General features: G+C 41.0%; 1 protein-coding gene across 2 annotated transcripts in view; it reads right to left on the reverse strand.

Annotated features, from left to right (window-relative positions):
* Positions 1-23,368, reverse strand: part of ATXN10 (ataxin 10) — a 175,723-nt gene that overhangs the window by 148,532 nt on the left and 3,823 nt on the right. For both annotated transcript variants that reach the window (XM_045363454.2, XM_045363453.2), the window contains exons 2-3: positions 8,352-8,543; positions 5,205-5,287 (exon numbers count right to left, since the gene is read on the reverse strand). In XM_045363454.2, the coding sequence (XP_045219389.2) occupies positions 5,205-5,287; positions 8,352-8,543 (275 nt within the window). The remainder of the gene's footprint in view (positions 1-5,204; positions 5,288-8,351; positions 8,544-23,368) is intronic.

A 23,368-nucleotide genomic window follows, 5' to 3' on the forward strand; every position in this document is an offset into this window, starting at 1 on the left:
GTGTTAAGATGGCAATTCTTACCAAACTGATCTATAGATTCAATATCATCCCAAGTATCTACAACATATAGAAAACCTTTACAACTCTACAAGAAATAGACACAAACAGATCAATTAAAAACTGGACAAAGGACTCATATAGACATTTCTCCAAAGATTTACAAATGGCCAGTAAGTACGTGATCATTTAGGAAATGCAAATCGAAACCACAATGAAGTACCCCCACTTCACATCCACCAGGATGACTACAACACAGAAATAAAGAGTCAGCAAGGATGCAAGGAACGGGAACATTCATACGGTGTCGGCAAAAAGTAATATGATTCAGCTGCTATGGAAAAGTCTGACAGCTCTTAAATGTTAGAGTTACCATATGACCCAGCAATTCTATTCCTAGATGTACACCCAAAAGAATTAAAAACAGATAAACAAATGCATGTACCAGCATGTTCACAACAGCATTACTCATGATAGCCAAAAGGTGGAAACAACCTAAATGTCCAACAAACGATGAATGGATAAACAAAATATGATGCATCAACACAACAGAGTATCATTCCACCATAAAAAGGAACGAAGTCATGATACACACTACAAGGTGGATGAACCTTAAAAACATTATGCTCAGTGAAAGGAGTCAGACACCAAAGGTCACATATTAATTCTATGATTCCATTTATATGAAATATCCAGAGTAGGTAAATCTACAGAGACAGAATGCAAAAGAGTGGTTGCCAGGGGCTATGGGGAGGCAGAAAGAGAGCAACTACTCAGTGAAAACAGGGTATCCTTTTGGGGTGATTTTCAGGCTGGGCGCAGTGGCTCATGCCTGTAATTCCAGCACTTTCGGAGGCCGAGGTGGGTGGATCGCCTGAGGTCAGGAGTTCGAGACCAGCCTGGCCAACGTGGTGAAACCCTGTCTCTACTAAAAATACAAAAATTAGCCAGGCGTGGTGGTGGGCGCCTGTAATCCCAACTACTCAGGAGGCTGAGGCAGGAGAATCACTTGAAGCTGGGAGGCGGAGACTGCAGTGAGGCGAGATTGTGCCATTGCACTCCAGCATGGGCAACAAGAGCGAAACTCCATCTCAAAAACAAAAACAATTTAATTAGGTAGAGATGGTAGTTGCACAATACTGTCAATGTACTAAATGCCACTCGATTGTTCACTTTAAAATGGTTAACAATATGTGAATCTCAGATCAATAAAAAATAATTAAACTCATATAAATGCAACTACCTAAATTAAGAACAACTCTTAATACAGCTAACAGGTAATAGGTCTTTAAGAATCTACCCTCTCAGACTAGGAATACGAGTAAATAGCCAAGCTAATAACCAAATAACCAGTTTACTCCTCAATGACAAACTGGTTCATAAAAGTAGTTTCAGGTGGCCGGGCGCGGTGGCTCATGTCTGCAATCCCAGCACTTTGGGAGGCCAAGGCGGGTGGATCACGAGGTCAGGACATCGAGACCATCCTGGATAACACGGTGAAACCCCGTCTCTACTAAAATTACAAAAATTTAACAGGGCATGGTGGCGGGCGCCTGTAGTCCCAGCTACTCAGGAGGCTGAGGCAGGAGAATGGCGTGAACCTGGGAGGCAGAGCTTGCAGTGAGCCGAGATTGCGCCACCGCACTCCAGCCTGGGTGACAGAGCACGACTCCGTCTCAAAAAAAAAAAAAAGTAGTTTCAGGTATCTGCTCCGTTAAATTTTTTCTTAGGTCATCTACCTGCTTCAGTGAAAATCTTGTGAAGAATGAAATAATCTTTTACCATATATTGTAAAAACTAAACACATCTTTTATGGCACATTTGGGATACAGCAGAAAAACGAGATACTGGACTGAGGGGGACATGGAGTCAAAAGAAGATTTTTTAAATGAAAAATGGGAGAGCATATTATATGCTGATGAAAATGATGGAGTAAAGAGGAAAAAAACAGAGGCTGCCTGAGAGCAAGGGGATAATTTCAGGAGAAAAGCTTCTGCGTGGGCAAGTGGCGATGAAATCCAGCACATGGTGGAGGGGCTGGCTCCACTCTAATAGTTATTTAATCACAGCATTTGTACGGCACTTCCCCTTTGCTTCTTTATTTAGGGTATATCATTAAAAGAGAAACCTCCTTCTGCCCACCACAGCACTGCAGCTCTGGAGCGCCACACTGCCCGCCCCATCAGGATTGTCAATTGTGAAACACAGTACATTCTGAACTCTCTTTCTCAATTACTATACCACATAGAGACCTCAAAACAGCTGCCTTCCCAAGTGACACAGTGAAACACGGACTTTACTGCTAATTTATAATTCCCTAATTTTGAGTACTGATGCTCCCATTTTATTATAAAATGGAGCTACAGAAATATCTTTAAATATACAATATCGTAAAAACATTTCACAACTAAATCCTACATCCTTTCAATTTCTTGAGACTATTTTAGAAACTACTAATGCTCAAAAAAACGTGGCAATGCACTTTGTGTGTAAATTCTCAAAGAAAGTAATTAATTTTTAATTACCATTTCCTAAAGGAATAGTTCAAAATCAAATAGCAAGATCTAAGAATTTTTAGCAAATTGAGTTTAAAATTAAAACACTAGGAAATCACAGAAATTAAACCAAGCCAGGCAGTGGCTCTAACATGCTAATTTAGCCTATTTCACCTGTGAAATAAGACCGTCACCTCTAGTTCTTGTCTATCTACCAAGAGAAGCACACATATTAACATCAATAGAAATATGCCTCATGTGGCCAGGTGCGATAGTTCACACCTGTAATCTCAGCACTTTAGGAGGCCGAGGCGTGTGGATTACATGGTCAGGAGTTCAAGACCAGCCTGGCCAAAATGGCGAAACCCCATCTCTACTAAAAAAACACAAAAAATTACCCGGGCACTGTGGCAGGTGCCTGTAATCTCAGCCACTCAGGTGGCTAAGGCAGGAGAATCGCTTGAACCCCGGGGGAAAGCGGCAGTTGCAGTGAGCCAATATTGCACCACTGCATTCCAGCCTGGGCAAGAGAGTTAAGACTCCGTCTCAAAAAAAAAAAAAAAAAATGCCTCATGTTATATGCGAAGTACAGGCATTAAAGCTGTATATAAAACAATTTTTGTAAATCAAATTATATTTTAAATGCAACTGGAGATTTCTCATTTAAAGGATAGCCATTGAATTATAAGGTAAAGACATTATTACAACAACAATGAAATTTAACCTATAATCTAGCACATCTAACTTATCCACCTGGAAATTTACATTAAAATTTTCTAGGGTGTTTTTTTTTTGTTTTTTTGTTTTTCTGTTTTTGAGACAGGGTCTTGCTCTGTCACCCAGGCTGGAAGTGCAGTGGCATGATCTCAGCTCACTACAACTTCCACCTCCGAGGCTCAAGCGATCTTCCTACCTCAGCCTCCAAGTAGCTGGGACTATAGGTGTGTGCCACCATGCCCAATTATTTTTTCTTTTTTTCTTTTTTTTTTTTTTTTGAGACAGAATTTTGCTCTTGTCACCCAGGCTGGAGTGCAATGGCATGATCTCGGCTCACTGCAACCTCCACCTCCTGGGTTCAAGCGATTCTCCTGCCTCAGCCTCCCAAGTAGCTGGGATTACAAGTATGCTCCATCACGCCCAGATAATTTTTGTATTTTTAGTAGAGATGGGGTTTCACCATGTTGGCCAGGCTGGTCTTGAACTCCTGACCTCAAGTGATCCGCCCACCTCAGCCTCCCAAAGTGCTGGGATTACAGGCATGAGCCATTGCACCCAGTCTTTGTATTTTTTTAGAAATGGGGTTTCACCATGTTGCCCAGGCTGGTCTTGAACCCCTGAGCTCAAGCAATCTGTCCACCTCGGCATCTCCAAGTGCTAGGATTACAGGCATAAGCTACAGCACCCAGCCTACATTAAGATTTTCTTATCAAATAATTTAGGTTTACCCATAAAGTATTTCAATTCCTGGGACAAAGAGATCATATATTAAAAATCTATGTTTTTTTTAACATTATGTTAAGATAATAACCACTGTCCAATGGAAAGGTGTTGATGCTAGAAAAACAAAGACCAAAACCATTCTACTAATGAGTCGAAAGAAGCTTGGTGTTTCTCTTAATCCCACGTCAACAACCATTAACAATCAGAGCTAAGTTCCATTTTCATCACACTAGACATTTGGCTTAGACACTTAACATGTGGCTCCCCTCAACGGAATGTGAGCTCTCTAAGGGCAGAGATTTTTTTGTCTGTTTTTGTCACTGTTTGAATCACACCCAAAACTAGACCAGGGCCTGTCACGTTCATAAATATTAAAAGATGGTCTATTAGTCTTACCACAGACTGGGCGGCTTAAACAACAGACATTTATTTTTACACAGTTCTGTGGTTAGAGGTGTGTCAACAGGGCTGATATCTTCTGATGGCCTGTAGATGGTCATCTCTCCTTGGCCTGTAGATGGTCATCTTCTCCCTGTGTCTTCACATGGTCTTTACTCTGTGCATGGCCATGTCCTAATTTCCTCTTCCTATGAGGACACCAGTCATATACCCCCATTTGACCTTAACTACCTTAATTACCTCTTTAAAGATCCTATCTCCAAATTCAGTCATATTCTGGGTACTGGGGGTTAGGACCATGCTGTGATCTGAATATCTGTGCCCCTCCAAAATTCCTATGCTGAAATCTAATCCCCAACATGCCAGTATAAGATGGAGCCTTTGGGAAGTGACCAGGTCATGATGGTGGAGCCCTCGTGAATGGGATTAGTGCCCTTATAAAAGGGGCCCAGGGAGCTTGTTTGCGCCTTCTGCCTTCCACCTTCCACCATAGGAGAACAAAGCAAGAGGCACCATCTACGAGGACAAGAGCAGCCCTCGCAAAACACCCAGTCTGCTTAATCTTGGACTTTCCAGCCTCCAGAACTGTAAGCAATACATTTCTGTTGTTTATAAACTACCCAGCCTAAGGCATTTTGTTATAGCAACTGGAACAGACAGACTTCAACATACAAATGTGAAAGGAACAAAATTCAGCCATTCAGGAAGGGAAGTTGCTACAATTTTATAATTATTTAATATTTCACTATTAAAGTTTCCCTATCTCATGAAATACAGAACATGCGTTTCAATGAATGATGTTAATACTCAAAGTACTGGTTTTGAACCCTTTATAAAGATATAAATAACCCATGAATTATATTGCATGCTACCTGTCAACAGAGCTTCCTGTTCCACTCGCAGTTCACGAAACAGAAGAATCAAATCAACAGCAACACCAATCGTATCCAAGTTCCTGTATCAGGTTTTTAAAAAAAGACAAAATTAGACATGTTCATTCATTCATATATTGTCTATGGCTGTTTTTGCACTATAATGGGAGAGCTGAGAAATCTGACAGAGATTACAAAACCTAAATTTATTATCTGGCTCTTTACAGGAAAAGTATAGCAACCCTAGCAGTAGGGGTTATATTTATATGCAGAGCCAACTGCTTTCAACAGTTTTCTTTGAGCACTTCCTGAAGTTTCCCATGACTCAGATTCTTTGCTTTATTGTATTATATATACCCCATGCCATGCATTCTTGGCAAAAGCAGTCCCAGTCCACACAAAGTGCAAAAGATGTAAAAAGATCTAGGCCTTAATAGCATCACACCTTTTAATTAACTCTTTCTTTAGCGACTTAAAATAAAACATCAGAAAAATATGTACTAGTTGCAATCTGCATCTTGACTGGCTCAGAAATACTGGCCTTAGTTAAGCTTGGCCACAGTCTTTACTAGAATCTTTATTGTATTTCTAACTAGAAAATTCTTTTCTGAAAATTGCTGCCCTAAATGGTTGAAATTTTCCTTTAAAAATCAACAGTGAATAATAACACAATCGGAGAAGGGAAGAGGCAGAAAAATTAACACCCTTAAATGTTCCTTTTCATTTCAGCCCAACCATAAGTTGCATGCAATAAAAAGATCTTATCACAAACAGCACAGCCCTTGCTTTGCTGGCCCTACCAAAAGACCACCGATAACTTACTTGTCATAGTATTTATTTTTGTAATGTTTGAATTTTTATAGTTTGCATATATTACTCAAAAAAGAAAATAAAAATTGACTGCTTTGAAAGAAAGTATTAACATAAACTTGTACATTCGTTCCTGAGGCAGAGGAAGAAACATTTAAAGTTTACTGAGCATGCAATCTGCATTAGGCATTTACATAAGTAATCTCATTTACACCCCATAACCAGCCTGTCTGGAAGACATTGCTTACCCAGTTTTACAGAGGAGAAAACTGATACTCAGGCAGACCAAGTCACCTGTCCAGGGTCAGGACAGAGCAGTCAGCCACAACAGGACCAGTGTGTAAGGCTCAGGACAGCAAGGGTAGACTGCATTTTTTTTTGTTGTTGAGACAGAGTCTCACTCTGTTGCCCAGGCTAAAGTGCAGTGGTACAATCTTGGCTCACTGCAACCTCCACTTTCCTGGTTCAAGCAATTCTCCTGCCTCAGCCTCCAGAGTAGCTGGGACTACAGATGTGTGCCACCACACCCAGCTAATTTTTTATTTTTAGTAGAGACGGAGTTTCACCATGCTGGCCAGGCTGGTCTCGAACTCCTGACTTCAGGTGATCTGCCCACCTCAGCCTCCCAAAGTGCTGGGATTACAGGCATGAGCCACTGCGCCCGGCCCAAACTGCTTTTGAGTGTAAGGGCAGACTGCTTTTGAGCTTAAGCTTTACAGTCAGATGTCTAGATATGGAGAGAATGTTCCCAGCCTCTCTCACTTAACGAGTGACTCTCAGACAAGTTATTTAACCTCTCCAAGTTATAGTTTCTTCTTTTGTAAAAATGGAAAAATTTCTTGAGTTTGTTCTAAGAATTAAAGAAGATACTACAAGCAAAGCACTTGGGACAAAGCCCAACGCCGAAGGCAGGCTCAACAAATGCTCGCTCCTTTCCCCACCAGGTTAGCCAAGCACAAAGTGTATCTGCCAGCCACAGTCAAAAGTCAGTTCTAAGGCTCTCCTTTCCTTCCCCATCACACTAGAGCACCTCCTAACTGGAAAAGGACAAAAGAAACTAGCCTTCTGGCCAGATGCTTCTAGCATATAACTAGTTACGTTTTAGAATGCTGACTGTTATTATCAAGATTATTATTGTTTCTATCCATTTATCTGCAAATGGATGGCAGGTTTGGTTTAGTATTGAAGTTACACGACTTACTTTTTACCCTCTCTCTTTTGATCTTAAAAATCTCATTAATCATATCAAAGCCTCGGGTATATGTGTCTAACCGAAGGGAGTCCCTCAAATGGCTTCTGGACCAGCCCAAGCTCACCCGTCACAGCGGTGACAGGGAAGCCTGGAGGCTCTGTCTACATCCAAGTCCAGGAAAGAAAGTGAGCATCCTGTTTGTGGCTTCCGACTTCAAGTAAAAATTTTTAATAAAAAGCAAGTTCCACAAAATCAAAGAAGAAAGATGCTGGGTTCCGGGAGGAGACAGTAACATGTAAAAGCAAAGAGCACTGGACAGCTCACCTGCTCATGTTTTAACTACTTTTAAAAATGTGCACATCATAAAATAGGTGGAAACAGAGCTTGGAACTTTACACGATCTTTAGGAAAGACAGGTCATCTTGTAAATTTACAAAATATGCTTCTTGTTCAAACACAAAAGTAACATAATTAAAAGTAATTAAAACATTTACAACCTGAGGTCAAGAACTACATATAAACTTATGCAGGTAAAATCTAGGAACAAAGACTCAAAATCAGCTTCAAAACACTATGAAGAACCAAATACCTCAAAACATGTGATAAAAACCAACAAGAAATCTAACCCCTGATGTTAAACACATTCTATTATTTTATACACTAGTCAGAGAGACTCCAATGGCAAGGCCTGTAGAGGGCCTCTCCCCGCAGATGTAAAGGGCAATCCTGCAGTAAAAGTGGGTGATACTACCATGCCAATTTTTTTTTTTTCCTGAGACAGGGTCTCACAACGTGGCCCAGTCTGGAGCAACGGCATCATCTCAGCTTACTGCAACCTCTGCCTCTCCCCGGCCCAAGCAATCCTCCCACCTCAGCCTCCTGAGTAGCTGGGATTACAGGTGCTCACCATCACGTCCAGCTAACTTTTTGTATTTATTTGTAGAGACAGGGTCTCGCCATGTTGCCCAGGCTGGTCTTGAACTCCTGGACTCAAGCAATCCTCCTGCCTCAGCCTCCGAAATTGCTGGGATTACAGGCATGAGCCACCTCGCCCAGCCCCAAACAACTTCTAACAGATAAACCAAATGACAGAACCAGCATGCACATAGACAAAGAAACAGAATCCAAGGTACGTGTGTAACTACCTGATTGAATTCTGGTTCACAGAACACTCTATGCAAGCATTGCGAAGACACCTGAAGCATTCTGTTATTAACTGCAGACTGGAAGCCAGGTTTTCCACTTGGGATGGATCTCTGCAGGCAAGCTCAACGGCATGAGAGGATTTCTTCAGGATATCCAGAACTCTTTGGAAGATAGTCCTGGGTGCTGTTTCTCTGAAAAAGGATAAAATTATCACAAACCAGAAAAAAAGATTATGATTTCCAAATGTCCTGTTCAGAAAACTGTTTTTATCTACCATTGTGGGGAGGTAGGCTAGGCTTATCTGTTCTAGCTCCTTAATTTACAACACCAAATAAAAGATCTACACATGTTGAGCACTTACTATGCAGCAGACACTGTTCTTGTCCCTTTTCATGTATTATCTCAGTCTTTGCAATAGCCTTATGAAGCCAGCACTGTCCTCTCCAGGTACAGATAAGGTAAGTGAAGTAGAGATGGTAACTTGCCCAAATCATTCAGCCAAAAACTGGCAGAACCACAAAGCCAACGGAAGCACTCTGGCCTAAGGACTTCCATTACCCATGACAACCCAAATCCCAGTTCCAGGGACTATTCATGCTTATGGATTTGCCCTTAATCAGAAGAACACAGTATCTTTATTTAATGTTCCAGACAGAGAATATAGTCCGGTCCTCTGTCACCCAATATGTACCCAAGTTCAGTTATAAGAAACAATATTCCTGTAGGACAAGGATACTATCTACTCTGTAGACACAGTGAGGCTGACAACATACACACCAAACTTCTACACAGTCAACTACATAGATGGGAGAGAAAGGAGGGAGGGAGAATATAAAGTGTGCCCGTTCTTCCACCAAGAATGTATGCCCAGGGAGAAAGATGAACCTGTGGCTGTTCCCTCTGGGCATCTCAGTCTCTGCATGCTTCTCATGCCAGGAGTACTGCCTGCACTGGCTATCATTCCAGAGCTCTGAAGATAAGAATTTTTTGTGCAACATGGCACCTAAATGCAAGCCAACTTCCTCATTCCATAAATCCCCTAAAGAAACAGCAAATCTCTTTTAATGTTAGAAGTAAAGTTGCCACATTGAACAATTTAAGAGATTCTATAAATGCCAAATGATTCAGACCATATGAATTTTCTCCTTTTGCTCTCACTGTAGATTCACAGTGCCCTACTTTTCACCCTTGGATTGAGCCAGACCAGCAGGGAGCCACATGTTCATTCAGAACTCCAGACACTGAGCTGCCCAGGTTATGGAGCTGCTCAGTTGCTGCAGAAGACACCTATGGAGGCCCCTTTCCTGGGGCCACAGGAAACACTTCTCTCCTTGAACTTCAGTACCACGGCTTCTTATACACCAAGTGATGTGTGTTTTTATCTTACGAACAGACAATAGAACTCACATTATTTATTATGGTTTCTCTCTGTTGGGGCCTTTCTTAAGTCTGGAGTCAAATTTATGACCCAAACAATATGAATCCTTACTTTTTCTATCTGGCTTTTCCACTCTCCATAATTTCCCCCCTGATCTTTTTCTCATATTTATTTTTTAAGGCATCTCAAATTTGGTTTTGGAAAGAGGCAGAGTATAAACTAATTAAAAACTGGGAAACTGCACATAAAATAATTTGTCTATGTCTTCCCCAGTCAACCCTCTGAGTGTAGATAATGAAACTCTGACTCAGTGTCTCGGCAACTGAGTGACCAAATTAAAAAATGAAAATTCAAGGGTACAGCACTAATCCTGCCTCAATAAACTGTATGAAACAAGTATATAAGCCATTTTTAGTGACAACATTGCCATAAGAAGAATATTCACTAACAATATTTGTTTGTTTGTTTTTGAGACGGAGTTTTGCTCTGTTGCCCAGGCTGGAGTTGCACTGGCACAATCTCAGCTCACTGCAACCTCCGCCTCCCGGGTTCAAGTGATTCTTCTGCCTCAGCCTGCCGAGTAGCTGGGACTATAGGCACACGCCACCACGCCCAGCTAATTTTTGTATTTTTAGTAGAGACAGGGTTTCACCATATTGACCAGGCTGGTCTCGAACTCCTGATCTCGTGATCTGCCTACCTCGGCCTCCCAAAATGCTGGGGTTACAGGTGTGAGCCACCACACCCAGCCGATTCACTAACACTCTTAAGGTAACTTTAAGGAGTACCAAATATATTGTAGACACTAATAAGCTAAGAAAATACCCAGGAGTTTAAAACACTATGAAGAATGCTAAGGCTGATCACAATTTCTAGGACAAAGAACAAATCTAATCACCTCTATCTGCCCCATCTGCATGAAGTTTTGAAGCCATTTATTATTTAATATTACAGTCAAATAAAAGTAGAGCACTGCAACTTGAATAAGCTTCAATGACGCCTCTCTTTTCCTACTAAGATGACTAAGTATGTGTATTTACAGCTGCAAGAAAGCAGCGAGAATTATTTCTTTCACCTGATCCTTTGCTGTCTGCCTCTCACATGGGAACTATCTTTCCCCCGTGAATGATCTTCCCTGAAGTCATTCCTTGCAATCTTAACATCTGTTTTACTCAAAATCAGTATCTAGCACAGCAAAAGCTTTGGAATCAAACTATGGTACAGACTAAACAAGACAGAAGAAAAGCAATATTCTTAAAACGTGAAAAATGATATCCCGACCACAAAATAAATATTAAGTTCATAAACTATGTTGTCAATAATTCCCAATGCTACATGTTAATTTGTTATATATGCACCATGCATTTATAATAATTTTAACGAAATGAAAAGCATTTAACTGAGCTAAGGCCAACCAAAAGATTCCTGAAATCCAAGTAACTATTAATAGCGACTAAAGAGTAATCATGACAGCATCTATTTGGCACACAATAATTTGCGTTTGCGGTATAAAGAAAAAATAATGTGGGGCTGTGATCACTGTCATATGCTCTCCCCAGGTTGTACACCATGGATTCCTAAAAACTCCCGATTTCGCCAATCTTCTGTCTTTGCTCAAACATATCCCACCACCAGAAGAAAGTCCTCTCCAAATCTCCCAGTCCTCTGCCTGGGAGAAATTTGCATCTCCTTTTTTTTTTTTTTTTTTTGAGATGGAGTCTTGCTCTGTTGCCCAGGCTGGAGTGCAGTGGCGTGATCTCAGCTCACTGCAACCTCCACCCCCCGGGTTCAAGCGATTATTCTGCCTCAGCCTCCCAAGTAGCTGGGACTACAAGTGCATGCCACCACGCCCGGCTAATTTTTTTATATTTTAGTAGAGACAGAGTTTCACCATGTTGGCCAGGCTGGTCTGAATCTCCTGACCTCGTGATCCGCCCGCCTCGGCCTCCCAAAGTGCTGGGATTACAGGCGTGAGCCACCGCGCCCGGCCTGCGTCTCCTTTTAAACCTTTGGAAAACTCACAGACCTGGTGAAACTCCTCCACTTTTCCAGACAAACAGGCTCCCTCTATGTCGCCCTGGAGCTCTGTTCATAAGACTGGAATAACTTGTCCCCATCCAATAATATTTACTCATCCTATCTCCCCAGTTAGACTGTTAAGTCCTTGAAAAATAGAGACTATTTTATTCTTTTCTATATCTCTAGGGCCCAGAATTGGCACCCACTAATTGAATTTGTTCAAGTTTTAAACAGTGATGAGACTGTTCACACACTCAAAAGTGGCCCCTGACTGCATCACAGCCTTGCTATGTAATCCAAGCACTTACAGAGCTTGTGCTCAGAGCTAGGCATCAGGCCTGATACAGGCAGTGACATCAGTGCTCTTTGAGTCAGCAACTGAAAGAAGGGGAAACTGAGGCATCAGCTCACCCCTCCCTTTCCCATTAAGAAATCCATATAGGCCGGGCGCGGTGGCTCAAGCCTGTAATCCCAGCACTTTGGGAGGCCGAGACGGGCGGATCACGAGGTCAGGAGATCGAGACCATCCTGGCTAACACAATGAAACCCCGTCTCCACTAAAAATACAAAAAAATTAGCCGGGCGTGGTGGCGGCGCCTGTAGTCCCAGCTACTCGGGAGGCTGAGGCAGGAGAATGGCGGGAACCCGGGAGGCGGAGCTTGCAGTGAGCCGAGATCGCGCCACTGCACTCCAGCCTGGGCGACAGAGCGAGACTCCGCCTCAAAAAAAAAAAAAAAAAAAAAAGAAATCCATATAATCTCAACTCAAAAACTTAAAAACTTGTCAGATTTTAAGATGTGAATATCATGTAGATACTTTATGATTGCTATTAAGCAAACATCGAATTTCTCCTTTCCCATTAAATGATACAGTGAATAAGCTTGCGGGTCTCAGAGGAGTTGTAACCCAATTAACTGTAGTTTAAATTTCTTAAGAGCAAATAACATGTTTTAGATGTCTGTTTCCTTTTATAAAAGGTGGCAGTAAAACTCTTCCTCTAGAGTCATACAATAAATAGCTATAGCTTCTATTCACCATATTTTTATACAATATAATACATCAACAAAGAGGCTTTTATTCAATAACAGTAAATATTATGAAAGCATTTAACTCTTCTATACATCTTTATCTTCTCTACAGCCTTGAAAGAAAACTATTTGGCATTACAGATCCAGAGTAGTCACAGTGTACTCTCGTCTGCAAAATCTATGTTCACTGTCAAGACAATGCAGCTAAATACGTGTAATGATTAACGACACTGAAATAGTAAAGATCACTTCAATATTACAAACATTATTAATAACTGCTGTCATTTCTGCTTTAACCAAACTAACAAAAAATACAGAGACTTTAAAAAGCTTAACTACTTCATTCACAGAAGGCAGAAAGTACTTACAAGAACAATTAAAATTCAACCATTAGACATTCCTATTAGAAAGGAATGCATACCCTGAAGACAATGTATAAATGAAATGTTACAGTACAGAACCAAAAAAATCCTTAGAATTATACAAAAGGTAGAATTTCATTTCCTTCAAGTTTGAACAGATCTGTAGGGTTTAATCTTGGCAAGTCCTGTTTGAGTAAAATTAAAGAAAACTACCTGTGATTATATGTAACAGGTTAGATAGGTCTAATATACTGTATGTACTCACATTTTACAGTTAAATCATCAGGTGGGGCCTCCAACTGAAAAAAAAAGCTACATGCTAGTGATTGTAATGCTACAACTAAGACCTTCATACTTGTTAAAAGATTTATTCTAATACCTTAGATTTACTTAAAAACTGGCATATGTGGTTTAGAGTAGTTTAACAACTGCCAGTGAGAAAAACTATTAAAATACTCACAAGTTCAGAGATTAAAATAACAACCACTGGTTATTTAAAACCATAAATCTTGCTGATTTGACTGGGCAGGATTGAACGAAAACAGAAAATAAAAACATTTGTATCTCCTGCCACAAACAGCCTAGGGTAAAATTTTGAAATCTGTGCAGAACTCAAACTTCTTTTTATACTCTTCTCTCCTCTTCTGTCACATTCAGGATTCTGAAGCTGTCCTGACAGTTCAGACCAATCCATTTTTCAGGGTCACAAACTTCTGTAAAGGGTCAGAAAGTGAGTATTTCCAGTTCTGATGGCCAAACAGCCTCTGTCACACTCTCAACTCCCCCAGTGCACAAACACAGCCACGGGAAACACCTGAACAAGTGAACATGGCTGGGGTCTAATGAAACTCTGTTTGTGGAAACTAAAATTTTAAATTCATATAATTTTCACGTGTCGTGAAATTTTATTATCTCCCCAACCATTTAAAAATGTAAAAAACCATTCTAAACTCATGGGTCATAAAACAAACAGGTAGTGGGCCAGATCTGGCCATGGTTTGGCAATCCCTGCTTTAAAGGGCTCCAAACATACCAGTCCTCTCCCCACTCCTCAAAACCCACACACTTCCTCTTTCCCACTGTCCTCATCACATTCAAAATTCATCTTTCATCAGAACAAATGCACTGTGCTAAATGAAAGGAACTAAGAAGGCCAGGCACAGTGGTTCATGCCTATAATTCCAGTGCTTTGAGAGGCAGAAGCCAGGAGTTCAAGAACCTGGCTAACATAGCAAACCCTATATCTACAAAAAAAAAAACAACCACCTTGTTTTAATTAGCTGGGCTTGATGGTCTGTGCCTCGTAGTCCCAGCTACTCAGGAGCCTGAGGCAGGACTGCTTGAACCCAGGAGTTCAAGGCTGTAGTGAGCTATGATCACAACACTGCACTCTGGCCTGGGTGACACAGCGAGACCTTGTCTCTAAAAAACATGAAAAGAAAAGAAACGAAAAGAAAAGAAAAGAAACAGAGGCTAAGAAAAGGTGAAATTAGCATAGAGGCAGAAAATCAACCACTGGAATAGAATAGACAGCCCAAGAGCAGAACTGTGTATACATGGTAACTTGGTAAATGGCATCCAACAGCATTAAAGACCTGGGGAAGATGGACTGTGCTCGAAGAGGCATTGTAACAACTGTTAATCTCAAAGGAAAAAAAACTGAATTGGATCCTTACTTATACTACCCAAAAAGTAACTCCAGGTGGATTTAGGAATATATGGAAGACAAAATTGCAAGGCTTTGGAAGAAAATATACAGAGAATGTCTTTATATTCTTAGAGAGAGATTTTGCATATAAGCATTATTTAAACCTTATTTTAAAAGTAGTATTTGAGCACAGATCCAAAAAAGGTGAGGGAGCCAACTATGCATCTTCCTGGGAGAAGAGCTTGGACTAGAGGCAAAGGCATACAGAGCACGTCACGGGGAAGTCAGAGCTGGCTTCAATGAACCCCAGTGAGAAAAAGAAAGAGAAGTGCGACTCGGAGAGAGAAGACGGAGCTACCCTGCACGGGCACAGTAGGCCATGGAAGGACGCTGGCTTTGATCCTGATGTGAAGCCATGGAAGGTTCTTTGTTTTGTTTTTGAGAGTTGCTCTGTTGCCCAGGCTGGAGTGCAGAGGCAGGATCTCAGCTCACTGCAACCCCTGCCTTCCAGGTTAAAGCGATTCTCATGCCTCAGCCTCCCAAGTAGGTAGAATTACAGGCATGTGCCACCATGCCCAGCAAATTTTTGTATTTTTAATAGAGATGGGGTTTCACCATGTTGGCCAGGCTGGTCTCAAACTCCTGGCCTCAGCGCCCGGCCCATGGAAAGTTCTGAGCAGAGGGGTGACATCATCTGACTTACGTGTTAAAAGGATCTCTTTGGCTGCTTTGTAAAGAATCACTCCTAAAGGGAGAAAGAGAAGACAGCAGGAGACCAGTTAGGAGGCTGTTTTTGGAGCAGAGGGAAAGCAGCAGATACAGTAAATAGAAATCAAATTCTGGATATTTTAAACATAGAGCCAATAGGACTTGATGATGGATTCTTATGAGGGTGTCTAAAAAAGGGGAGTGAAGGGTGACACCAAAACTTTAGCCTGAGACATAAACCGAAAGATGTATTTATTGTTTACAGAAACAAAGAAGAGTACTCTGAGGATATCTGGTGGATGAGAGGATCAGGAGAAATACAAGTAGAACGTGAAGTAGTCAGGTGAATAAACAAGTCTAGGGTTCAGGAGAGAAGTCTAGCTAAACTGGGTGTGGTGGCTCATGTCTGTAATCCCAGCACTTTGGGAGGCCAAGGCAGGAGGATCCCTTGAGCCCAGGAGTTCAAGACTAGACTGGGCAACATGGTAAGACCCTATCTCTACAAAAAAAATTTTAAAAAATAGCCAGGTGTGGTGGTGGATCCCTGTAGTCTCAGCTACAAGAGAGGCTGGGACGGGAGAACTGCTTATGCCTGGGAGGTCAAGGCTGCAGATCATGCCCCTGCATTCCAGCCTGGATGACAGAGCAAGACCCCATCTCAAAAAAAAAAAAAAAAAAAAAGTCCAGCTAAAAAAAATGTTAGTCACCAGCAAACGGAAGTTATTAAAGCCACAAGATTGAGTGAGAATACTGTGAGAGTAAATATAGGCAGAAAAAAGAAGCGGTCTGAGGACTGAGTTCTGAGATCCGGGAAGGATTATCACTCAGGGAAATGGAGGGAAAGATTTTTCTTAGGATGGGAAAAGTTACAGCAGATCTATAAACTGATGAGTGCAATCCAATAGAAAGGGTAAAATTGATTATTTCTACGGCGGTGGGGGGAAGAAGACTGCTGGAGCAATATGTGCAAAAGGCAATGGAATTTAGTGCAAACCTAAGGGGAGCTTATATTCAGAGCAAGACCCTCATCCACAGAACAGAAGCAAAGGCAGGTTATGGGCAGATACAAGTAGGTGGGCAGAGAGGGTGATGAGAGTTCCTGGAAATTATCTGCTAGTTGCTCCTCTTTTTCAAGAAATAGCTGAGAGTGAGGATGAGGGGATAGAGGTTTGAAGATAGTGGGGCATGAAATACCTGACTCGGGGAGCAGGAGTCAAGGGACCAGGGCAAACATCGGGACTGACAGGTAGCATTACGGGCCACCTTAGTGAGTCATCAGCAAGTTAAAATGAGAGCAGTCTGCACGGCTGTACGTTTTTCTCTAGCCGTGTTCAGCTATTTGGGTGCTGGCACAAAGGACACAAGTTGGATTTGACCAAAGCTGGAGTTTTACCAGGCAAACATAACAAAGTTTAGAGAGGAGGCAGGGGAGTTGAGGATGTACATAAAAAAAGAAATGCTCTTATTACTCATCCATGGATCTAAGCCAGATCAAGATGGGAATGTGAACATTAAGAAGGGGAATGAAGAACAAAAGGGGTGGTAGTAAATAGGAAATAGGGTCAAAAGATTGTAGGTCCTGGTGAGGTTAAAGACTTGATGGAGCAGGGGCCCTAAAGAAAAGATAAAACAGGGATTGGGACTCTTGAGATTGTGGGAGAAGGCAGCTACAGTTATGGATAAAGTCTAAGTAAGGTATGGCAGTGTGTGGCTGAGATGGAATGGAGGTCAAGCTCACTGAAAGTCAAAGAAATTCGAGGTCAGGATAATGAAAATAATCTATGTAAACAATGAAATAACTGAGATTTAAGACAGGAGAAGTAAGAGTGAAAAGTGAACCCAGGGCTAAACTCTTCAAGGAATGAGGCAGACTGACCCACAGGTCTCTTAACTACAAAAGTGATTGAATAAGTGATACCCTGATGTCATGAGATTAAAAGTTGGAGTGGTCTATGGAGGAAAAAAGGTCTGAAAGCAGCAATGACAATCAAGGTGAACTACCGTACCTTTGACCAAGCATTACACTGAGTGCAGGACAGAAAACAGCCTCCCACTTTCAAGAACCCTGGGAAAGGCATGTCCTCAGAGCCATATTTCATTTAGATCAAGAAGATGAATGGGTGTTCACAGAAATTCAGGATACAGGGAATTTTGCTGAGGGCACAGAAAAGGATCTTAAGAACTGGGGAGTCAGAAAAGGATTCAAGTAAAAACCTTTAAGGGTGTCAGGCACAGTGGTTCACACCTGTAATCCCAACACTATGGGAGGCTGAGGGGGAGGATCGCTTGAGCCCAGGAGTTCAAGACCAGCCTGGGAAACATAGTGAGACCTAATCTTTACAAAAAATTTTTTTAATTAGCAGGGCATGGTGGCACTGTGATAGCACCACTGCACTCCTTAAAAGGATGAGAGTTCAGAGAGTAAGAGAAAACCTAGGAGTTTCTCATATAACTTAGAAAATCAGTTTGTGAATTTCTAGCAAAAACCCTGCTGCAATTTTATTATGAATGGCATTGAATCCATACGTCAATTTAGGAAGTATTGATGTCTTTGTTATTGAGGTTTCCTGTAATACAATGGTGTATCTTACCATTTAAGTCTTTTTAAATCTCTTTTCATAGTTTTGTAATATTCTCATTGATGATGATGATGACAATGACACCAACAACGATAACGCTAACACTTAAACTGTGTCTGTTAGGTGCCAGGCACTGTTCTAAGCAGTACACAAACTCCTCAACAGCTATCATGAAAGAACATCCCTCACTTATAGATCATCTTGTTAATTCTAATAACTTCTCTAAGCTTCTGGCCATCAGAGGGCCCAGGGCGCCCTAGCGGTAGTCCCACCATTCCTTTGCTTTTGAGTGTCCTTGCCCACAGTCCAGTGACCAAGCCCTTGGGTCCAGTGACCACTACAAAAGACTGGAAGAATGAAAGAGCTGAGAAACTCTGCTCTGAGGGTACTGGTGGTCACAATCCTAACCTTATTTATTTTGATTGGCCGGCTCAAACTCTTTCCTGTCTACTTCATGCATTTAAGATAATTGAATGTAAGACGTGGCTCACACTGACCACTTCTGTATTTTGAAACTGAGTCAGAACACCTTACCAAACAATTCCATGTGGCATTCCAGCTCATGGCATAGGTAAAAATAAAGGAAATTGCCATCACACTCTAAAATGTGCTTTTTATAGTGTAACTTAATTGATGTTCTCTCTCAACAAAGTTGAGTTGAATCATGGTTGAGTCAAAACGCCATATGGCATCCTTAGCCAAGCTGATGACTCGTGTGGGTTTTTGTTTTTTGGGTTTTTGTGTGTTTTGGTGCAGTTAAAGACACTTGCTGGCTGGAGGTTCAGTAATGTCCGGGGAAAACCCACGTGCATGTAAATACACAGACGGATAGGTTTATTTTTTACCTCTGTGGTATGCTGACCTCTAAAGTGCTTCATCTATTCACTTTCTTTATGAAGGTTAGTCAACATATTTATACAAGCAGGTAACAATACCAAGTCATTTTTTACCCCTTGAAATCTGTCATCTGTCATAGTTAACCTTTCCCGTCCCCTCCTAATTAAAGTCTTTCTTCTATGCTCTCATTTTCTCTCTCATGGCTCAAGAAAATTAGGTGTTCAAGAAAACAATAAAAATAGTATTGAATGCTCACTGTGTAGCAGGTCTGAAAGTTGGTACTGAAAATAGAGGTAAATAAGAATCCTGCCCTCAGACTGCTCTCACTCTAGTGAGACTGGTAGGTAATTAAGTGTTTGTAACACTCCATGTGAAGTTCTTTGAAAGAGGTAAGCACAGAGTGCCAAGGGAACACAGGGGAGGTCAGAAACAGGTTTCAAAAGGAAGCGAAATGATAATTCAACCTTGAGGGAAAACAGGGAGTGTGTATAAGCAAAGGATGAAGGCTTAAGGCATTTATATTTACAAATTTACAAATTTATTTTGTAAATATAAATTACAAATATACATTTTTAACAAATTACAAATTTATTAAATTTAATAATTTAATACCATTAGAGCTACTCCTATGTTAGTAGTTCAAAGTAAGCTACACATAGTTCATTTTATCATATCAATCGCAGCTGCAGCACTAAGCACAGATCTTACATATATCATGTGTGGTGTGATTCAATGAATGAATTACATGGTAAACTAATCAATAGCATTTTAGTAATCTGAGTAATTACTGATTGGCTCACTGAAGGTACTGGCTCTTCATTGCTCTGTTTAGTTCAGTTCAATATTTACAGGGTACCCAAAATGGGCCAGGCACCCTGCTAAGAAACACCATAAAGTCCCTCCCTTCAAGAAAGGCACTACCGAGTAGGGAAAAAGATACATAAAAGGCTATTTTATTATGAAACAAAAATAGCAGTGAAGGAGGAGTTCACATTTTAAACACCTCCCCTCCACTCCAAACAATGTGACTTTTTAAAAATCATAAATATATAACTTCACATGTCCACCAAAATTCAGTGTCAGTCATTTTCATTGTAATAGCGATGCAGAGGTATCTTCTTACGCTTTTGTTCATAACAGCACTATTGAGATAGGGTTCACGTGGCACACAAGTCACCCACTTAAAGTGTACAATTAAATGGATTTTGGTACATTGCATTATTAATTTTTTTAACTGTGGTAAAATACATATACAAAACATAAAATTTGCCATTTTGTTCATTTTAAGTCTACAGTTCAGTGGCTTTAATTATATTCACAATGTTGTACAACTATCAACTCTACTTCCAAAATTTTTTTAACACCCAAACAGAAACTCTGTCAACATGAAGCAATAACTCCCCATTTCCCCTCTCTCCAAATCCTAGTAACCTCTAATCTACTTTCTGTCTCTACAAGTTTGTCTCTTCTAGGTATTTCATAAATGCAGAATCATACAATATTTGTCCTTTTTCATTTTCTTCGGGCATATACCTAAGAGTAAAACTGTCTGGTCATATTCCATGTTTAGCTTTTTGAGGACCCACTATTTTCCATAGTGGCAGCACCATTTTACATGTCCACTAGCAACACACAAGGGTTCCCATTTCCCCACATGCTCAACAATACTTGTTCTTTTCCATTTTTTGGATAATAGCCATCCTAAACGGTGTGCAGTAGTCCCTCACTGCAGTTTTAACTGCCATTTCCCTAATGATTAACGATTTGGAGCACTTTATCATAAGCTTATTGGCCTTTATATTTCTTTTTTCAAAAAAAAAAAATTTTTTGCCCAATTTTTAAATTGAGTTGTAGGAGTCTTTTTTATTGAGTTGTAGGAGTACTTTATACATTCTAAAACAACTTCTTTATCATATATATTTTAAAAACTTCTCTAACTCCAGGACTTGCCTTTTCATTTTTTTTTAAAGCCCTTTTGGCCTGAATTTATTGTTTAATTTTTAAATTAAACACCAACAAAAACCTCATTTTGTCTAAGCAGATTAAAGAGAAAAAAATGAGCTATACTGATAGAAGCTGAAAAAAAAAAAAATTACTGTCAACATGACTAAGAAAAAGACCAAGCAAGCACAATGAGTAATAACTTACAGAAATAGCAGCAACTCCACAAGAAACTGTTAAGAGTCTGCCACTATCAACTGTATGCTAGATGCCAGGCATACAGTGAATGTGAGGTGCCCACTCTATTCAAGAAGCTTGGCGGGGCGTGGTGGCTCACACCTGTAATCCCAGCACTTTGGGAGGCCGAGGCGGGTGGATCACGAGGTCAGGAGATCGAGACCATCCTGACTAATACAGTGAAACCCCGTCTCTACTAAAAATATAAAAAATTTTTAGTAGAGTAGTAGAGCCCGCTGGGCGTGGTGGCGGGTGCCTGTAGTCCCAGCTACTTGGGAGGCTGAGGTAGGAGAATGGTGTGAACCTGGGAGGTGGAGCTTGGGGTGAGCCAAGATCGCGCCACTGCACTCCAGCCTGGGCGACAGAGCAAGACTCTGTCGCAAAAAGAAAAAGAAGCTTATCAGCTGGACGACCAATGAGGTTATCAGTTTAAGTATGAGATGAATTTATAGAAAGCAGTATCCAAATGTTCCATTATTTCAAGAATACTCAAGAATCAGAACACAGTCTCCCCCTACTATTCTCTAATAAGAAAACATATTACAGAAGAGCACTATTTCCAGAACTTTCTGTGATGATAGAAATATTCTCTATCTGTGCTGTCACAATCACATGTGGCCACTGAGCACTTAAAATATGGCTAACGCCAGCGTAGGCAACATGGTGAGATCTCATCTCTACAAAAAATAAACAAAAAAAATTAGCTGGGCGTGGTGGTGTACACCTGTAGTCCCAGCTACTGGGGAAGGAGGCAGGAGGACTGCTTGAGCCCAGGAAGTCGAGGATGTAGTGAACTATGATCGTGGCACTGCACTCCAGCTTGGGCAACAGAGTGAGACTCTATCTCTAAAAAAATAATAATAAGGAGCCAGGCACGGTGGCTCATGCCTGTAATCCCAGCACTTTGGGAGGTCGAGGCAGGCGGATCGCCTGAGGTCAGGAGTTTCAGACCAGCCTGACCAACATGGAGAAACCCCGTCTCTATTAAAAATACAAAATTAGCCATGTGTGGTGGCACATGCCTGTAATCCCAGCTACTCAGGAAGCTGAGGCAGGTGAATCACTGGAACCCGGGAGGCGAAGATTGCAGTGAGCCAAGATCGCGCCATTGCACTCCAACCTGGGTAACAAGAGCGAAACTCTGTCTCAAAAAAAAAAAAAAAATTAAAAATTTAAAAATATGGCTAATGCAACTAAGGAAATGAACATTAATTTTACTTATTTTCAATTAATTAAGTAGCTACATGTAGCTAGTGGCTACTTAATAGCACAGATGGAGTATGACAACCCATCTCACCTGGCTCTACACTTTGTGGGGTCTGGAGATGCCTCAGAGATGCATCATAAAGGCAACTAGCCAGGCACAGTGGCTCATGCCTGTAATCCCAACACTTTGGGAGGCCGAGGCAGGAGGATCACTTGAGGCCAGGAGTTCGAGACCAGCCTAGGCAACATAGTGAGACCCCTTCTCTAAAAAAAATGCACTCCAGCCTGGATGACAAAGTGAGACCCTGTCTCGAAAAAAAAAAGAAAAATAACTAAAGGAGCAACTCAAATAGAATTTTAAATGTATTTGTCTTACTTGTTCAGAAAGAATTTAACATGACTTGCAAAGATTCACAGCAAGATAAATCACTTGTTAAACAAATGTGAAATACACTGATATCTACGTTAAACAAAAAGTATAAAACAAATGTAAGAAAAAAGAATTATCTTACACAGAGAACAAACAGCTGAGGAATATCTCAATATTGATATTATATGACCATAAGCAATATGTTTAAATAATTTTAGTGACCAAGACACTTTAAGAAGTTACAGAAGGCATGTAATACAGACCATGGAGAATTTAGACTTATGTATTAATGCTGTATTGCTATATAGCAAATTAGCCCAAAATTTAGCATTTTAAACCAACAACATTTATGATCTCACACAGATCTGAGCAGCTTAGGGTGCCTCACAAGGTTGCACACTTGGTTGAGGATGTGACTGGAGCTCAGAGGACCTGCTTCCAAGGTGGTTTATCACATGGCTGTTCGAAGGAGGCCTCAGCTCCTCACCACACAGCTCTCTGCACAGGGATGCTTGAGTGTCCTCCTGACACGGCAGCTGGCTTTGTCAGAGTGGGCGATCCAAGAAAGAGCTAGCAAAGCGGAAACTACGACGCTTTTTATGACCTAGTCTGAGAAGTCGCACACTGTCACTTCTGCCATATTCTACTCTTCACAAGCAAGTCACTAAGTTCAGCCCACACTCAAGGAGAAAATAATTAACCT

The sequence above is a fragment of the Macaca fascicularis genome, chromosome 10 (genome assembly GCF_037993035.2).
Source record: "Macaca fascicularis isolate 582-1 chromosome 10, T2T-MFA8v1.1".
Lineage (NCBI taxonomy): Eukaryota > Metazoa > Chordata > Mammalia > Primates > Cercopithecidae > Macaca > Macaca fascicularis.